The sequence below is a fragment of the Cinclus cinclus genome, chromosome 16 (genome assembly GCF_963662255.1).
Source record: "Cinclus cinclus chromosome 16, bCinCin1.1, whole genome shotgun sequence".
NCBI classification, from domain to species: domain Eukaryota; kingdom Metazoa; phylum Chordata; class Aves; order Passeriformes; family Cinclidae; genus Cinclus; species Cinclus cinclus.
Window position 1 is genome coordinate 8,945,571 of NC_085061.1, and position 16,841 is coordinate 8,962,411.

Genomic DNA, 16,841 nt, shown 5'->3' on the forward strand with positions numbered 1-16,841 from the left:
CTCCTATTTGTAGCATTTTTTCTAGCAAGCATTGCTTTAAATGCTGTATTCCTTCCTGTATGACTATTTTTGTTTAGTATTACTTAGGTGGATAAAGATAGAAAAAAATTAATTCAAGTAATTATTAAAATGGCTTATAGAGCTAAATGTATGCTAGAGAAAGCAGATCTAAGTAGCGAATTTTACAAGACATTTCTGAAATGCCACTTCAGCATGTTATTGAGCATATTTTGACATGGCTGTTCAAAGCACTACTACATGTCATGCCATGGCTCAAGGTTCAGTTATTGACTTCAAAAGTGAAGAATTGCATCCTGCCAGAGGAGCTGTCCTGTGTCATGAAGGAGAAAAACAACAAACTTTGTGTTGGTGTAGATGGGGTGAGGTAAATGGCTGCAAGAAACTTGATACTAGCTGCAGTCATCTCTGGTTTTGTGATCGAGCCTGTTAAAAGCCACTGATCTCTGTAACTGATGAGATTTACTTTTTAGGTATCAGTGTAAACATCTCTTGGTGTCTTGGTTCTTTCAATCTCCCATGAAATGTTGTTGCAGAAAATTGCCTCTCATTAAGAAACAAAGGCTGTGAAGAAAGCAAGCTTAAACGTGAGATCTGAGAGACACCTCCTGTACTCATGGCTGAGGCTGTCAGGATGCAGGCTGAGCTGCTGAGGTGTTCTCAGGCTCCCATGTCAAGTGCTGTGTGCAGTAATGTTTTTATATGGTCCTGTTTGAAAGCAGCCTGCTTGCCTGGCTGTTGATAGGATGGATGGCACCATGTGGAACAAGCTGCACTGTGATAACAATGGTACCAGTTATGTTGGGGGAGAGGAGGATTTTTTGATCATTTCAATAACATCACGGCCCTTTTGGCTTGGCAATTCTTTGGATATTCAGATGTGTTGGGACCCTTATATTCTCAGTGTAGGGCTGGCAATTGTCTCTAATCTCTGCAGGCTCTGGGCTGCAGTGAGCTTCCAAAATCATCTAGGAGCATAATGAGATTGGGTTTTCTTTATTTCAGTAGCATCTCTTAACTTACCCCCAAGCATTATTCCTTTTGTGCAGAATAGTAACCTTATTCTTTTTGGAAAGTGTAGCAGCACAGAAACTGCATCCCATTCCACTCCACAACCAACTTTTCCTACAGTAACAGGAAGAAAAAAAGGCTTGGTATAACACAGCAGCTTAGTTTATTTGGAAATTTGTTTAACTTGGAAGAGATTCACTAGGCCTAGGAGAAAGTACAAGAGAACCATTTGCTGGTGCAATTGGTGATTTGTACAAATAGCACTTCAGCACTTTTGTTCTCAGTAGACCAAGATCCTTCACTGAACGCAGTCCTGTTTGCTGGAGTGTGTCAAATCCACCTTACACGTTCTTCCTTTTCCAGTGCCTTGCCTTCTTTCTGAAGGTACAAAAGAGCCAGGATTTCCAGAAGAGATATCGGGTGCTTTAATCAATCTATGTTCCTGTCTGCTGACAGTGACTGACATCTGAAACTCAACTCTGAAATAATTGTTACTCCAGTTACTCCATTTAGTCACCTAGAGATGCTTGTCTGCTACTCTGCTGATTTTATATATGAGGATTGTATAATGTGTTGTGCTCACGGGATTGTGGAAGTTACAGAGCCCATAGTTTTTCTTGGGATATTCAGTGATTTAGTCTGGGTTTTTTTGTTTTGTTGTTTTTTTAATAAGAGTTAAGATTTTTACACTTGATTCCTTCTGAAATTTGATTTAATTGCAGATGTTAGCTTTGGCATCAGCTGTGAGGGCTCTGCTGTGTTCTAGATAGGCAATACTAAACCAGTGTTGAACACAGTTGAGAATCTGACCTTACCATCTAAAAAATCCAGGACTTTATTACTAAGCAGCATCACTGACCCACTTCTGAAGGAACTGCTCGTGCACTACAGGCAAGCTGTTCAAACCCACCCAAATAAACAGAAATGAAGCAGTTGCTAATTAAAAACAAGAACTGGCACACAGAAACCCTTCCAGCTGAGCCAAGCTAGAACTTCAGAAAATGAAGTTCACTCTCATTAACACTGCTGGAGTTCAAGTCCCTTTGGGGGCCCTGGCTGCCAGTGCTGAACTGTAAGAATATTGCACATTCCTACTTGCTGTGTTTCATCTTGGTTTTAATTAAAGGAGATGGCTCTGTAGCCTGGTGATGAGTGTTGTTTCCCATGAGGGTCTCTGTTTCTTGCTAATGAAATTTTTTCATGGAAACCTACCTTGTACTCATTTCACCTTATTCCCAAGTGCCTGGGGTTCTGTGCAGCCTGTAGGGATCACCCCAGGCATCAGCACAGCCTGAGTTAAACACTCAAGTGCAGAAGTCAGCTTGGGCCTTAACCATGTGCAGAGTCCTTCTGGCCCCCTTGTCAGTGCCATTCACAGCTGATCCTCCTAAGGTTTAAAGTTTGGTGCTTCACTACAGCTTTTCCCCTGACTTCCATTCGCCTTTATTAATGACACTGAACATCAGCCTCTTAAGATACTGACAATTCCTGATGTCTTAACTGGCCACCAGCAAGAGGCTGTGGAATTCTACAGAAGCCAATGGGTGTTTCTTTCCCCCCAGTGTGTATTCTCTCCCCTAACAGCAGTTTTCCCTATAAGTGTGTTAATGTACACAGGTGCTATGCAGAGTCCAAACCCACACCAGGTAGGGATTTCAACAGCTACAGAGCTTAATGTGGTGTTGTATGTCTCAACAAGGATGCAATAACCATACATGAGAGTTGGCCTTTGTTCTCTTTCCTACATCTTTGGTCAAAGTAATTAAAGTGCTTCATGTCTTAGTGGAAACCTTTTGTGTTTTTTCCTCTTTGATCCCTAAAACTGAAGGTACTTCGTGACATTAGTTCTTTGTCTCAAGTGAGTCTGCAATACTGAAATAATTCTGGAAATGCAAGTGTTTTTCACCAAATCAGTCAGTGCTAGGGATTAGGTTTTATTTGTAGAATAGTCTGAGTTACTTTAGATGGTGTCTATTGCCTTCAACCTTAGTAAGATACTTTTTCTTTCTAAGAAAATAACTGTTTATCCTTTTGGGGTAACTGCTGTTAATTTTTTCTCCTTTCCTATACTGTGGTTCCTTGGTATATAAGCACACACTTCACTTAGCTGGCTTCACAAAATGGAAGTTCCTTTTGCAAAACATTATTTTAGGAACTTTTTGCTATCTTTTGTTATTTCTAAGCCTGAGATTGTCACACTAGATCCATGTACATTTATTTTACTATTTACACCTATCACAGTACATTTATATGGAATACCATCACACAAACAAACCAGCTACTGACAGCTAATATAAAGATATTAGATTCCACAAGGCTTAATCTGCATAGAGACCAGAAACACACTTAATGGTGAAACACAGACAAATATTTCTGTATTTCCCTTGATTTTAAAACCATTTTATATAGAATGTAATCTTCCTGCCACAAATACCTACTTCTGTATTTGTATATTTGTCTTGTGGCCAATTTCTCTTGGGTGTCTTGCGTCTTCCTATGCTTTTTATGGATAGTTTATATTTCTTGTGGTCACAAAATGTACAATTAATATTTGTTTTAAGCATGGTTTCAATATTATATTTTTGTCTTCTGTTCTTCTCCCTGCAATCTCTCAGTGATGTGTAATCTCCTGCTGCATGTAGCTTGTAAAAATGGATAAAACCCTGGGTGAATATTTCTCTTACTTCATGGAAGGTGAAGATCCAAAACAGAAGTGACACAACCTTGGACTGCATCATCAATTTACAGATTACTGTAGCTGTGCTTTGCAAAAGCTTTGCCAGGGATTTATTTCCCCTGGTGCAAGCAATATTAATTTGACTTGAGTAATTCAGATATCAAATGGGGTATAAAAATCTGTAGCTACTTGCAGCATCCTTATTACTGATCTCATTCTTTAGGAAGAATTTGAAATAACTCCACAGCAAAGCCATTGAACATCACACAAGTTTGGTATTTTGTATCCAACATCAGTTATCCTACAGTTGCTTCCTCTACCAGTTGTGCTATATATAGCATTGCTACTTGTGGCTTTTGTTCTGAAAAGTAGCCAAAATAGGATAATTTGGCAATTTTGAGTGCAGTTTGGCATGGGGGGGATGTGTACAACATATTCTTCTAAAGTTATAACCTATTAAAATTGCTCTTTTACACCATACTGGATAAAATACAGCCCCTTTTCATTCACCTGTATCATGGGAGTGTTTTTTTGTTGACCCTACTTCTGATCTCTTCTGGTCCCTGGACAGCCACTATATAGATTTCTTTTTGTTTTTAGGCATGCGTGTAGAGTGATCCATGCAAGAGTGAAGAACCTGCCATTGTCCAGTCCATAGGTTCCACTTTGCCAGCTGCTCTTGCTCCCTCAGCAGGATGCTGTTGGCTCCCCTCACCATCCCGTTCCACTCAATGGAAACATTGACAAGACAAGCAGGGTAGGAAGCCCAGGGCTCTACATGATGTTGCACTGTGTGGCCCCACAACAATCTTTAATAATTGTCAACCCTGCCTTGGCAATGGTGGGCTTGCTTGGAGGAGGTTCTGCCTTCTTTTCTGCTGGGCTGCCTGCAATGTTCAAAACAGGACACCATGAGAACCAAGAGCTGCTTGAACTGTTTCTTCCTACTTCTGCTTTAGAGGGTGCAAACCTTTCCCACCCTCTCTCCACCCACCCTGAACTTTTTTATTTGAACAAAACACTTGGGTGGTGACAGAGCTGATACATGGTTTGAGACTGCTCAGAAAGTCTTATCTCTTCAGGGAAGGGAGTTAAGAGGAACTAGAGAATCCATCCATCTCAAAGGGAGGGTAAACTTCCCTCTGGTTCAAGGCAGGTGTCCCTTTTCACAGCCATGGGGTCAGATAATGGGTCCTTTCACAAAGTCACCTCACTGTGAAACTCCCAACAAAAAATGGAGCTGAAGAACAAAAATATTGCTAGAATTTATTCTCTCATCGCTTTGGATGTTGTAATTAAGGGAACAATATAAAGGTAGGTTTTCCTTTTTCAGGGTGAAAAGAATCTTTTTATCTTTAAAACTGCATTTAAAAGCAACAATAAAGTAAACTAACAAGGGAGATGAGTCATGCTCCCTTGACTAAGGGGGTATAAATAATTTGTGATGCATCTTAAAATGTCTCTTCTCAGCCTTGTACTTGAACCTCACCATCATTCCAGTCTCTGGGAACTCTTGAGTGAGATCTTGATCTGTGTAAAATGGCAGAATGTTTGATACAAACCTCTTCAGCTGCTGGACCAAAGTCCCTTTCTAAGAAGGACACTGCTCTCATTTGACTTTCTGTCTCAGAGCTCCTCTTGAGACAGGGCAAAATCAATCTGTGAACTTCTAGAGCTCCTGCTGTGGCTGTGACTGTTCTGTTTGAAAGCTGCAGCTAAAAGCTTCCAAGGGGTCATGCAATCCACTTAGTCTCTCAGAAATCAGCGTGCTTGCCATTCTCTCTACAAGTGTTTTGGGTTGGGGGTCATTCAAAAGCCTATTTCTGATGGCAATATGTAAGAAATTTGGGTCAGCTGTGGAAGTTTGCAGTCTTTTCTCTAGTTCCTATCTTGACTGCAGTAAAGCAGGTGAACTGTTTCAGATATTCAAGTATGGATCTGAAGAGGTTTCTTCCAGTTATTTTTTAGAAACAGATAGGTAAATTATTAATAAAATCTAGCTGCTTAGAAAAGCAGTTTGTGGCACAGTGTATACAAATATACTTTGCATATTTTAAACATACAGAGCAATTCTGAAGTGGCCATAGGTGACTGAAATTCAGTTTTAAGGGGTAATTTGGTATCTGAAGTCAGAGGGGCCAGAAGCTGCTGACACCTTGTGTTGTTTCTAGGTGATATAGCTAGCTTCACCTAGCATTTGCCAGAGGCTGCCCTGTGAAAATGCTCTTTTTGGAGTCTTTACTTTTGTTCTAGTTTGTTTCTTAATGATTAGGAACTCACTGGTAGGAGACTGTGTTGCTTTGTCTATGGGTTTTAACTTGGTGCGAAGGAACTCGGCCATCTCTCTGTCTTCTTCTTTTTCCCTGGTTGAAAGAAGGAAACAATGTTAGAGGAATGACAGTTTTCTCTCTAAATGGGACAGTAAAAGCTAGAGCAGCTAAGATCAAGTCACTAGTAAACAATTAATTTCTCTGCTATTTTTAGAAACATTTAGTTTTGCCACTTATTAAAAAGCAAAATATTTGCCTGGATGAAAACTGCTGCTGAGGCTTTTGTGATTTGCACACGGGGCTCAGCGAGAGCTCTGGGTTCAGCTCTAGCCCAGGCTGCTTGTCAGCTGCTGCCTTTGGTCAGCTCTCTTTGATCAGCTGCAGGACTCTGGCAAAAGCTCTGCTTTATCCTATCCTTGCTTGCTTAGATTTTAAATGTGCTGGAGGAGATATTGTCATTTTGGATAAATGGATTGAGTCTTTACTGCTGAAAGAGGGGTAAGGAAGAGCATAACTGACTCTTTGTAAAGTGTTCATCTCAGACAAAAGATTAGATTTGGGTGCTGGAGGTGAACTTTTGAGGAAGGCTATAACTTTCTTGGCAACTTTGGGCTAAGCTACAGAGATTAAACCCCCCCAGAACCTGCTTATGTCTTAGGCAGGCACTGCTACTGAGTGCTTTTTAGTTGGTTTGGAGTATTTTGTTGTTGTTTGGGTTGTTTTGCTATGACAAGGTGGGAATAGTAGTAATCAACCTGACAACATGAATAATTAAAAATTAAGGATTTTAGATGTCTACAAATATGCCCCTTGTAGAATTCCATTCAATGTCTACTTCTTATGCTGAGAGAATTACTTGGTAGCAGCATAAATCCTTTTCTTTTAAATGATAAACGCCCAGGCTGTTTCTGGTAGGAAAATAAGAGACCAAAGCTCACTTTACTCATGAGATGACTGAATCATTAGTGGGATAAAGAGACACAGAATTAGAGTAATCTACTTTTAATGTTTTTGCTATGGAATGGGGAGGAGGCTTTTAACTTGGTAAGCTGTTTTGAAGGACCAATTCTCCCCCATTAATGTTGATTTAAATTTTGTCACTTAATCTATTGTATTATTAGGCTTGTGGAATGTCACTAAATAAGTTCAGTTGCTCTTGGTTCTCACCGTAATCTCTCCACCTCTGCATCATCTACAAGAAAATCTCTTTTTTGTACCAGTCGATGAATCTTCTGAATCAGTTCATCCTCTCTTTGCTTCTCCATCTTTGTTTTTTCTTTTTCTGGACAAAAACAGAGAAAAGAGTGTGTTACTTTGGACTCTGGGGAGTGTGAGGGGGTGGTGTAGGATGTTGCAGATGTCTGAGAATCAGCTGCTGATTGAAGTGGATGGTTTTGCAGACCTGAGTCACCAAAACCCCAGCAAGCTGGGTCACTGCCTCTGTGCTCTCTTCACCTGCTGCTGTTGACTCTGCTCAGCTTAATGGTCTGAAGGCTCTGTGGGGTTTGCTAAGCCTTCCTTTAATACTCAATTATTCTGCAAGGCATTGCTTGGAATTTTTTTAAGAGCTTTGTCAAGAAAATAGTTCAAGATGCTTTGTTAAAATCCAATGTACAAACTCCATTTGACCTCAAGGGCAAGATCACACCAAAAGGAACTATTTCTCTGTGTTTCAAGACAGCTCTGTTGAAAACAACACTTTTTTTTTTCTACTCTGACAAAGCAGGTGAGCTGCAAATCCCCACAAATAACATCAATTGTAGAATGTGGAAAAATAAATGAAAGTTTATTTTCCCTGTGCTTCAAAAATCTGAGTAATTACTGTATGTCCTTGCTAATTGGCCAGTCTGGAATGATTAGGTTGCCTATAAACAACAATTTTTGTGGCATGAAAGATGTGCCTGTAACAAACCAAAACTCATAAATGTTAGGGATTACAGAGCTGTCGTTTCAGGCTATAAAGCAAATGTATTTAAGACAGAACTCTTCAAACCTAGCAAGTACAACAGAGATGAAAAAGCCAGAGGCAAATCCAAGCTCATATATTTCTCTGAGAAGCTTAAAATTTTGATCAGCTATGAAGACAGTTTGTATTAGATCAAGATTTTGGGGTTTGGGCAGTAGAACTGTGTCCAGAGAACTGTACAACTCAGTACAGTGAGAGCTGGGGGAAGAATGCATCTGAGCTGTGTACATCTGCTCATTTAAGCTGTAAGACACTTTAAATAGCTAAATTAATCAGACACTTAAAAACAATTGGTTTTAGTAGATTTAAAAATGAACACTTAGAAGTCGCTGCTTTTTCTTGCTTTGTCTCTTGTGGCTAAGGAGCAAGGACCCTCCTCACTTCTGAAGGTAGAAGCTACTTCCTACTTCCTTTGAATCTATCCTTTTCCTAAACTGAGAAGTGCTCTCCCATTACATCCTTCGGCAAACTGTCTACTAAAAATATTACCATATTCTGTGTACTAAAAGACTGATTCCATATTTACTGAAATTGGCTGAACTGTGTCTACTGAAACCAAAGAGTAGTTCTCTATACAAATCTGTATTCTTACAAGAAAATTATGGTAGAGATCCTGTGAATTAATGAAATGAAAACACTGCAAAGTGTTTTCCTAGGTTAGGAATGTGCCAAGGAGAAACTGCTGTCTGTGGGTCTCTGCTTGAGGCCTTGAGACTGGAAAATCATTTCTAAAAGATAAAAAAAAGAAAAACCCAAACAGCAGAAGCACCAAAAGAATGAAAGCTGATAAACCCTATCTGCTAGTTAAAAGTCTGGACAGGAAAGCTTGCAGATGAGAAAAGTGAGGCAAGGGGCATCATTCACAGTTTCTGGGATTTGTAATCCTTTCCATTTGAACAAATAATGAACCAACAGTGCTATTATTAGAAATCTAAAATGTGTCCTCTACTAAGAAGCATAAGGAAAGAAAAAGTAAGAAATATTATTAATCTATTTCTGTTAGACGCAAAATGTGGCAAAGTTCTTACACAGCTAAGAGTGGGTGTTCTCAGAGTAGACTTCTTTCCTATGTCACAAGTCCTTCTCTCTCCTTCCCGAGGACAAAATTGTCCTTCTAAGCTGCACAATAAAATGTGAGGAGGAAAAATGAGGATTGCCAAAGGATAGCCAAAACTTGGACTTAATAGTTAAGCAGGAGCAAATAATTTCTGCAGGGTGCTGGAGGCTGTGCAGTAATATATGGTGTAAATGGCTTGCTGCAGTTGCTGAATGTTTGGCAGGATCTGTCTGGTTTTTTCTTGAACAGAGTAGGGCTGTTGTGGATCATCTAAAATGGCCAAGCTGTAGTGAAGTGAAATTCCTCACTGATGGTAGCTGAGTTTTGAGCCAAGGACTGCAGAACTGCCCACAACTCTGTCCCTCCTTCAAACAGTGAATTTGCAGAGATTTATGGCAAAACACAAATCAGAGTTTTGGACCTTGTTTTTCACAGAAACCTGTTCTTCTTGATCCTAGAAGGTAGATTTAACTACAGATGTGACAATGGATTGGTGTAGAAAGGAAAAAATCAATCACATTCACAGTGATGGTTATAAATCCTTCTCCTCTCCCTCTTTTAGCTCTGGTATCTCAGCACTTGTCTTTTCTCCCTGACAATCTCTGTGCCACTTGGTTCCCTTGAGATTGCCAACGGAGTGCAAGAAATAAGGAATGTGCTCCTTGTTTGAGTGATATTTGCAGGGCTGCTGCCATGGGAGCAGTGAAATACAGCATGAAAAGAAATTTAGAGACAGAGAGATTAGACGGAGATGGGCAGGAAAATGGGAATTAAAAATAAGGGCTAGAGGAAAGATATGAAACTCCACCTTGTGGGGAGGAGATTCTGAGTGTTGGGGGATGGCTGGGTGATGCATGGCTGGGGATGGTGTCAGGAACACAGGTATTATCCTAAAACTGGATGGAGACAGCCATTACCTGGGATTGCTACCAAACTCTGCAGCTCTTGCTTAAGGTTCATAATGTCTTTGCACAGCTGGATGTCATCCATCCTGCAGAAAAGAAAAAGCATGGTCAGACATGCAAACCCCATTCTGTGTTGATGGGATTGGCCAGATCTCATCTGAATTCATGACCCTGGCCCTTGCCTGGGACCTGTCAGCCTGAAAGGGGATCCTGACACTCTCTACTCACCTAGTTTAACAGAAAGAAAAGGGTATTTAAGACTAAAACACCCACTGAGCCCTTGATTACTTGTCTTACTGGCTCTAATTTGTGTGTATGTTCATACCTGTCACTGTGGATAATTTCAGGTGCCTTTTACTTTCTTGAACATCAGAGAACATTTTGGAATGGGCACCTGTATCCATAATGGTCCCGGGAAAAGACAGGGGTGCCATATTGCACTTACTGCACCAAGAGTTTTCACCAGGGAAAGAGCAAGGGTGAGAATTAGCAGAGAGCCTGGGAAGGGGCAGCAGAGGGTGATGCATTATTTGGCACAGCCAGGGCAAGGTTTATATTCTATCAGCTTTCTTTGTGACCTTACTAATAATTCAGCTTTAACGCCAGAGATCTGGAAACTGTCAAAATCTGGCATTTATCTATTTTTGAGGTTTGGTGCCTTAGGTGAATGTCTTCCATGGCTGATATTGAATGCTTCAAATCCTTGGTATGTGCAGAAAGTCCATTTAATGTTAAGACACAGAACACAGCTTCAAAAATAAAAAAGTAACATTAGCAGAAACTGCACCTTCAGTTCTCATTGAAACTGCTGCTTCTCCTGAGAGCAGCCACGCTGAATCATTCCCCTGGAAGGTAGCAGCTTTCAGCAGCAGCTTCCTGGCACAGGTTTTATTTCAGTGTCTCAGCCACAGTGGCTGCCAAGTCTCAGGTGTTGGCTCCAAGGGCATCATCTGGGGCTTCCATTTTGAAATCACCCCCTGAAGAGCACAAACCCCAGCCTGTGTGATTGATTGTAGATTCTCAGCTTGGCTCTCACCAACACTCTCCTTGCCCACGGATGTCTGGGTTTTGTTTTTCACAATCCTGTGCCTGAGGGCTGGACTGGCTGTTGCCTGGGCACAGCTGAAGTGCCATCAGGGCAGGGGCTGTCACTGTGGTGTTTCAGCAGAGGAAGGCTGAGGGATCTGAGTGTGTGAGTACCTGAGAGTGAGCCCCCAAAGGATAATGCAGCCAAATCACTGAATTAAGTGAGGAGTGGAAAAAGTGGGTGTTTCTGGCACAAATAAGACTTTAATCACAAGCCAAGAGCTTTTATTTTCCTGCCGCCTCTGCAAGGAACGCAGGTCTCTGCAGGGAGCTGTCCTTCAGCTGCTTTGCTCTTGTTAGTAAAACATGTTGATCCTTCTATTATTTGCTGCTTGAGTTAACTCCATCTTGCCTGTTCTGCTACTTTCACAGTGCTATGACAGCTGTTCCTGCTGCCTTTTTACCCCTCTCCTCCCAAAATACGACTGAAATACCTCTCCTAATAATCCTTATTGCTGACCTCTTTTCCTTATTTCTGTACCTCTGTCACTTCCACTGGGATCTGCTCTTTTACTGCCCATCTGTCTTGTAAGACTTGGTTTTATTGGGAAGATCAGCTTGTTTGCCTCAGGACAGGGTCCTTTGCTCTGTCCTTTGTGGTTAGGACACTTGGAGGCAGAGATGTTTTTACTGATGAATATTCTTACTTAGGCTCCTCATATTATTCATGCTCATCACAAGGAAAGCCTATTTTACTCTCGAGATCCATCAAACTAAATGGTACTGAAATTACTTTTATCAATTAATCTTAAATGCTTTCCTCCCAGGAGGGTCAGTATTCAAAATGTGCTGGGATATGAGCAAGCCTCACAGCTCCTTATCTATTCAGTGCTCATGCACTTTGGGTATCATGTTCATACATTTGACTAAGATGACCATGCCTAACAAGGATGACAGTTTCTTGGCAAGAAATGTTCAACACTGAACTGCTATATTCAAATGATATAGGGCCACACTCTCAACTAGTGAAGAGAACAGTGAGTTTCTACAAAAGAGATCTCTGTGTTAGACAGAAAGAGGGATATTTTTTCATGATTCAGAAGATCTGGCTTCATTCTGAAGCTCTGAAATACACTAATTAAAATACTTTACTATATCAGTTTGGCTGCCTGCCCTAGCTAAGAAACTCCACAAAGCTAATGGCACTGCTCTTCTCTGAGGATTTTCAGGAATTTAAAATATCATCAGCAGTATATTCCAAGTGAGCAAGATCATTCATGTTCAGTAGTCCCTAGAGTCCCTGTGCCTAATTTGTGACAAAGGTACTGGCCACTTGTTGCAACTTTCACTGCACTTTCTCCCCATTATTTTGCCTGGTTTTTAATCTGACTTCAGAGCAAGTAGCTGGCGTTCCATGCATATTCTTAGCATCTTTTTTTCCTGAGACCTAAACTTTGTTCCCGCCTTGTAACACACAGCAGAGAAGTAAATCCGTGGCCAAAGAACTTTAGGTTTGTAACAGCCCTATGACCACATGAATTCCAAAGATCATGAGTCAGATGACCTCTCCAGAGTCCCAGTTCTGCAGGCTGGTGCACTGTGCTGATGGACAAAAACTGAACCTACCATCTGCACCAATCCCCTTAAGCAAATGGAACATCTTTCCTCCCATCTGTGTCAACCAGCCTTTGTGTTTCATCCACTCCACAGTGCTGATTAGGAAAAAAGTAATAAAAAGAAAGGTTAAATGACAAAAGGGAGGGCTGAAGGACATATGGGACCATACCAAAGCTTCATTTATCTGACTCAATGAAAGCAGGATCTATGGAAACTTGTAACTATAAAGCACATCCCACATCTGCTAGCAAATAGTGCTGAATGCAGGGTGACAGGCTGCCCTGGGCGAGAGTTGCCAGTTACCCTTGAAGAAAAGGGAAGAAGAGGAACTCCTGGAAAGGAAATCTCTTGGAAAGCCATTCAATCTGTACTGGTACTATGAACCTTCCCTTCTCTTCCCCCTTATGCTGTGGATGTGGGATGTGAGTAGTTACAGCAGTCCCAGAAGAAGTTAATGATGCTTCTGAAAAAAAAATCAAATGCCAGTGTATTTCTCATTTGGAAGCTGAAGGGTCAGCAGGGTTTGACTTGGGAGCATTTTGGTACTACTATCAAACCTCTTTAGGAAGTAAAAAGATCTTTTGGAAATCTTAAGGAGAGCAGCAATCTGCAGAGTAGAGGAGAAAAATTCCTTTGGGTCCCCTAACCTACAGAGGATTTCTCTCTTCTCTGGAAGAGATGGTACATTCTTTCCAGTCCCTGCGAAAACACTTTTCACGTTGTAGAAAAAACATCAGTGCAGCAAACAGCAGTTACAATATGGCAGCTTTTCCTCTGAAGCTGAGCTTTAAATGTCTGCCCAGGAGTCCTAAACATAAGAGTTATGTGTACGATAAAACATTTCTCTGGTTAGGAGCCCAAACCCATTCCTGGAGTGATTGCAATAGTATTGAACTAGGGATGAATTCTCAGTGTGCTTTTCATGTATTCTTGACACGCTGTCTGCACTTCTGCTTTTCTCTTTCTTGATGGCTTATTGCAGAACCCCTTCTGTATGCTTGGAGATATCACACATGCACGTATTATTCTTTTATCTCTCGGTATTTCACATCATCACAACCTACAAGCAGACTCTCTGTTTGCCAGAAAGAAACAACAGAAAACCAAACCTCATAGCAAATAAACAACGAGCAGAAGATTTTCTAAACACGTCGCAAAATGACAGGAAAATAAGTGGGTCGGGGAGCCTGCAGTGCTCTGGCACAGTGACTCAGCCCCATCACAAGTTCCTGGGGTGCAGCTACCAGGGGAGAGTGCCCCGAGCACTGCCCAGTAATGCACAGCGAGGTGACAGCATGAGTCACCTCTACTGAGCATCATCTGCACTGAGGGGGAGCAGGGCAGCCCTCCCCTTCAGCTGAGCCCCAAAGCCTCAAAGGCTGGGCAACAAAAGGGGAGGCAGGACTTGGAAAAGAAACATTCTGTACCAGACACAAAATAATTGTTTTCTTTTGTTTCAGCAGAAATTGTTCCTCAGCAGCTGAGTTTGTCTATCTTCTTTTCAGCCAAGGAAGAAAACCGAATTCCCCAGTGTAAGGCCTAGGTGCCATTTAGAGACATGCACAGGAAAAAATTAGAGTGAAAGCTCACAGAAAAATCATGACACACCCCCCTTAACGGTCAGCCAAAAAAAAAAAAAAAAGAGATGGCCAATAAGACCGACAAATACTTCATATCTGAGTGTAAGAACTATCAGTAACACCTACATAAGCATCAAATATCATTTTCATTGATTTCAGGATGAGCAGAGCAGTTCAGTGTGTCTAGAGAGCTTCTGCCTTTGCTGAATGACTTTCAGAGTTAGAAATAGATCTGTGCTCCCTCTAGCATGTCTATAAGAGGAGGTCTGAGATTCCTTTGTTTCCTGTTATTGGATTAAAGTGCTTGAAGTTAAAAAAGGAATGTAGTCCAGGTTTGCTGGTTTCCTTCCCTCTCTTCCAGGAGGGTTAGCAGGCACTTAAGATTATTTTTAGTTCTGTTTTAATACATTCCTGCCCCAGGAGTAAAATGCTTGTAATTGTTGGAGGTTCTGAAGACTTTGGTAGTGCCAGTCTAGGAGCTGGCCTGAGAATCGGGTGTCACATGCTAACATGATTTTGTAATTGAAGGTCTCCATGTAGGGATAAAAAGATCATCTCCTTGGTGGTATCTTCAATGAGCATGCTGAAACCAGCCAAGAACAACCAGTAGTGACAGAGGAATTTGAGGGATTGACATGAAAATGTGTAGAAATAAAGAGAATTGCTACAGAGATGGAAATGATGTCAAGCTGCAGATTCCAGGGACTTCAGTGGAGGCTGCCTTTGGGTACTGCAGGTGTTCATGGCTTTGCCAAAGCTGTGGGGAATCTGCAATGGTGAAAGCATTCTTGGGACTACAAGAGCACAATACATTTATAGAATCACTGAACTGTTAAGGTTGGAAAATGCCTCTAAGATCAATGAGTTCAACTGTTACCTCAGCACTGCCATGTTCACCACTACACCACATCCCCAGGTGCCACCTGCACATGCCAGGTGAACACTTCCAGGGATGGTAACTCCACCACTGCCCTGGGCAACCTCTTCCAATGCCTGATCACCCTTTCAGCAAAAAAAAATGTCCTGATATCCAATCTAATCCTTCCCTGTGAAAATTGAGTCCAGTTCCTCTTGCCTCGTTGCTTGTTATGTGGGAGAAGAGACCAACCTCCACCTGATGCTCTTCTTCTGTGTTTGACTCCCTTTTGTCCCTGTCAGCCTGGCTTAGTTACTTAAATCTTCTAATTATAGTCTGTGAGATCACAGGCAACATTTAATGAATACAGAACACGCTGTTTGAGTCATTATGGTGTGTGTTTATCACATTGTTATTTAGCTCAGCACCTGGTGCTGCTGGAGGACACAGAGCTGGCAATTAAGGTAACAGATTGCTGACCAGCCTGCTTGGCAGGGCAGCTCACAAATCACAGCTCCTGTGATTAACTTGCACTATTAAAATAAGTGTGTCTAACTTTTCTTGTTGAAAGTGCTCTTTGCTGAAGGAACAGGGCACAGAAGCTACTGAACCACAACTTGCACAGTAATGTAATTCAGATATTGTTTCAGAGAATGGAAGATGGCATTTGAAATTCTCAGTCCCAGAAGGGTCAGATTTCACATCAATTGCTATCATTATTATCAATATATTTCACATCAATTCAGAACAGTGTCTAGAGAGGCTGTTTCTCATTTTCACTGACATTGTTAAATTCTCTTGAGCTTGGCCATCTCCTCTGCCAGTTAAAACTTTTACAATGAATCAATAGTAACAAGAGTTTTCCTGAAATTGCCCCACTGTGGAGGGGAATATTTCTCCATGTGGCAAAAACTGACTAAGTTAATTTGTGAAAAAAGCATACAGACAATAGAGAAGTCAGATTTAAATTCACAAGTATCAGCCCTTTACAGCAGCATACAGAAGATTCTATGCAAAAGCACAGGGCCTGGTTCATTGAAACTACTCTGCTAGTTCTATTTTTGGATATTAGGCACTGGAAGGAGGAAAGTCTAAGTCTGGCTGTGCATTGTCTCCAGCAGAATAGATGATACATTTCCTTCTTCATTTGCCTTCATGTTTGACCTTTTCTTATTTTTAAAACCACAAAAGCAACTATTTGTTATCACAGCTAAAAAGAATATAAAGGCTTCTGGTACAAAATTAAACACTGACAGTACCTTTCAGGGCTTTTCAATTCACTGGTTTCTCTCCTATTTATATCAGAAGACAAGTGAGAAGCGAAATGCCACAGGGCAAGAGGGGACACTTGATTACAGAATATCCTTGCCTAGAGGAAGTTCAAAAGGGGGCGCAGGATCTGTGAGTGCCACATGTGCCTGATGTGCTGGGGTGGTCTCAGGGGACAACACCCTGTACCTTTCATTCATGCAAACCTGAGCACAGGTAGCCAACAACTGGGAAGTTTGGGATTAAAAGTTACATCTGGAAATACAGTGCTAAATTTCTGCATTAAAAATGACAATGTCAAAGATCAAAGCTGCTCCCCTCTTCTATTAACAGCATTTTGAGACAACCACAACACATATTCAATGTAAAAAGAAAATTCTCTATTAAAGAACTATTTTCCTAGTGGTCCAAGAGAGACAATAATGATTTTTTTTCTAAGACACAAACATCTCAACTACCAAATCTCCAATTAATTAAATACTTTCCGAATGATATGTTTATCATTATAAACCACAAAAAATTGGTGTTCCTTTCAGAGTATTTTAATGCACCATTTTTGCAACCACACATGTGAAAGTATAACGTGTTT

At 41.1% G+C, this 16,841-nt stretch overlaps 1 protein-coding gene across 2 annotated transcripts in view; it reads right to left on the minus strand.

Annotated features, from left to right (window-relative positions):
• Nucleotides 1-4,480: 4,480 nt before the first annotated feature.
• The window catches only part of BMERB1 (bMERB domain containing 1), a 56,599-nt gene continuing 44,238 nt past the window's right edge, over nt 4,481-16,841 (minus strand). For both annotated transcript variants that reach the window (XM_062503703.1, XM_062503704.1), the window contains exons 3-6: nt 9,917-9,990; nt 7,144-7,258; nt 5,987-6,069; nt 4,481-4,593 (exon numbers count right to left, since the gene is read on the minus strand). In XM_062503703.1, the coding sequence (XP_062359687.1) occupies nt 4,481-4,593; nt 5,987-6,069; nt 7,144-7,258; nt 9,917-9,990 (385 nt within the window). The remainder of the gene's footprint in view (nt 4,594-5,986; nt 6,070-7,143; nt 7,259-9,916; nt 9,991-16,841) is intronic.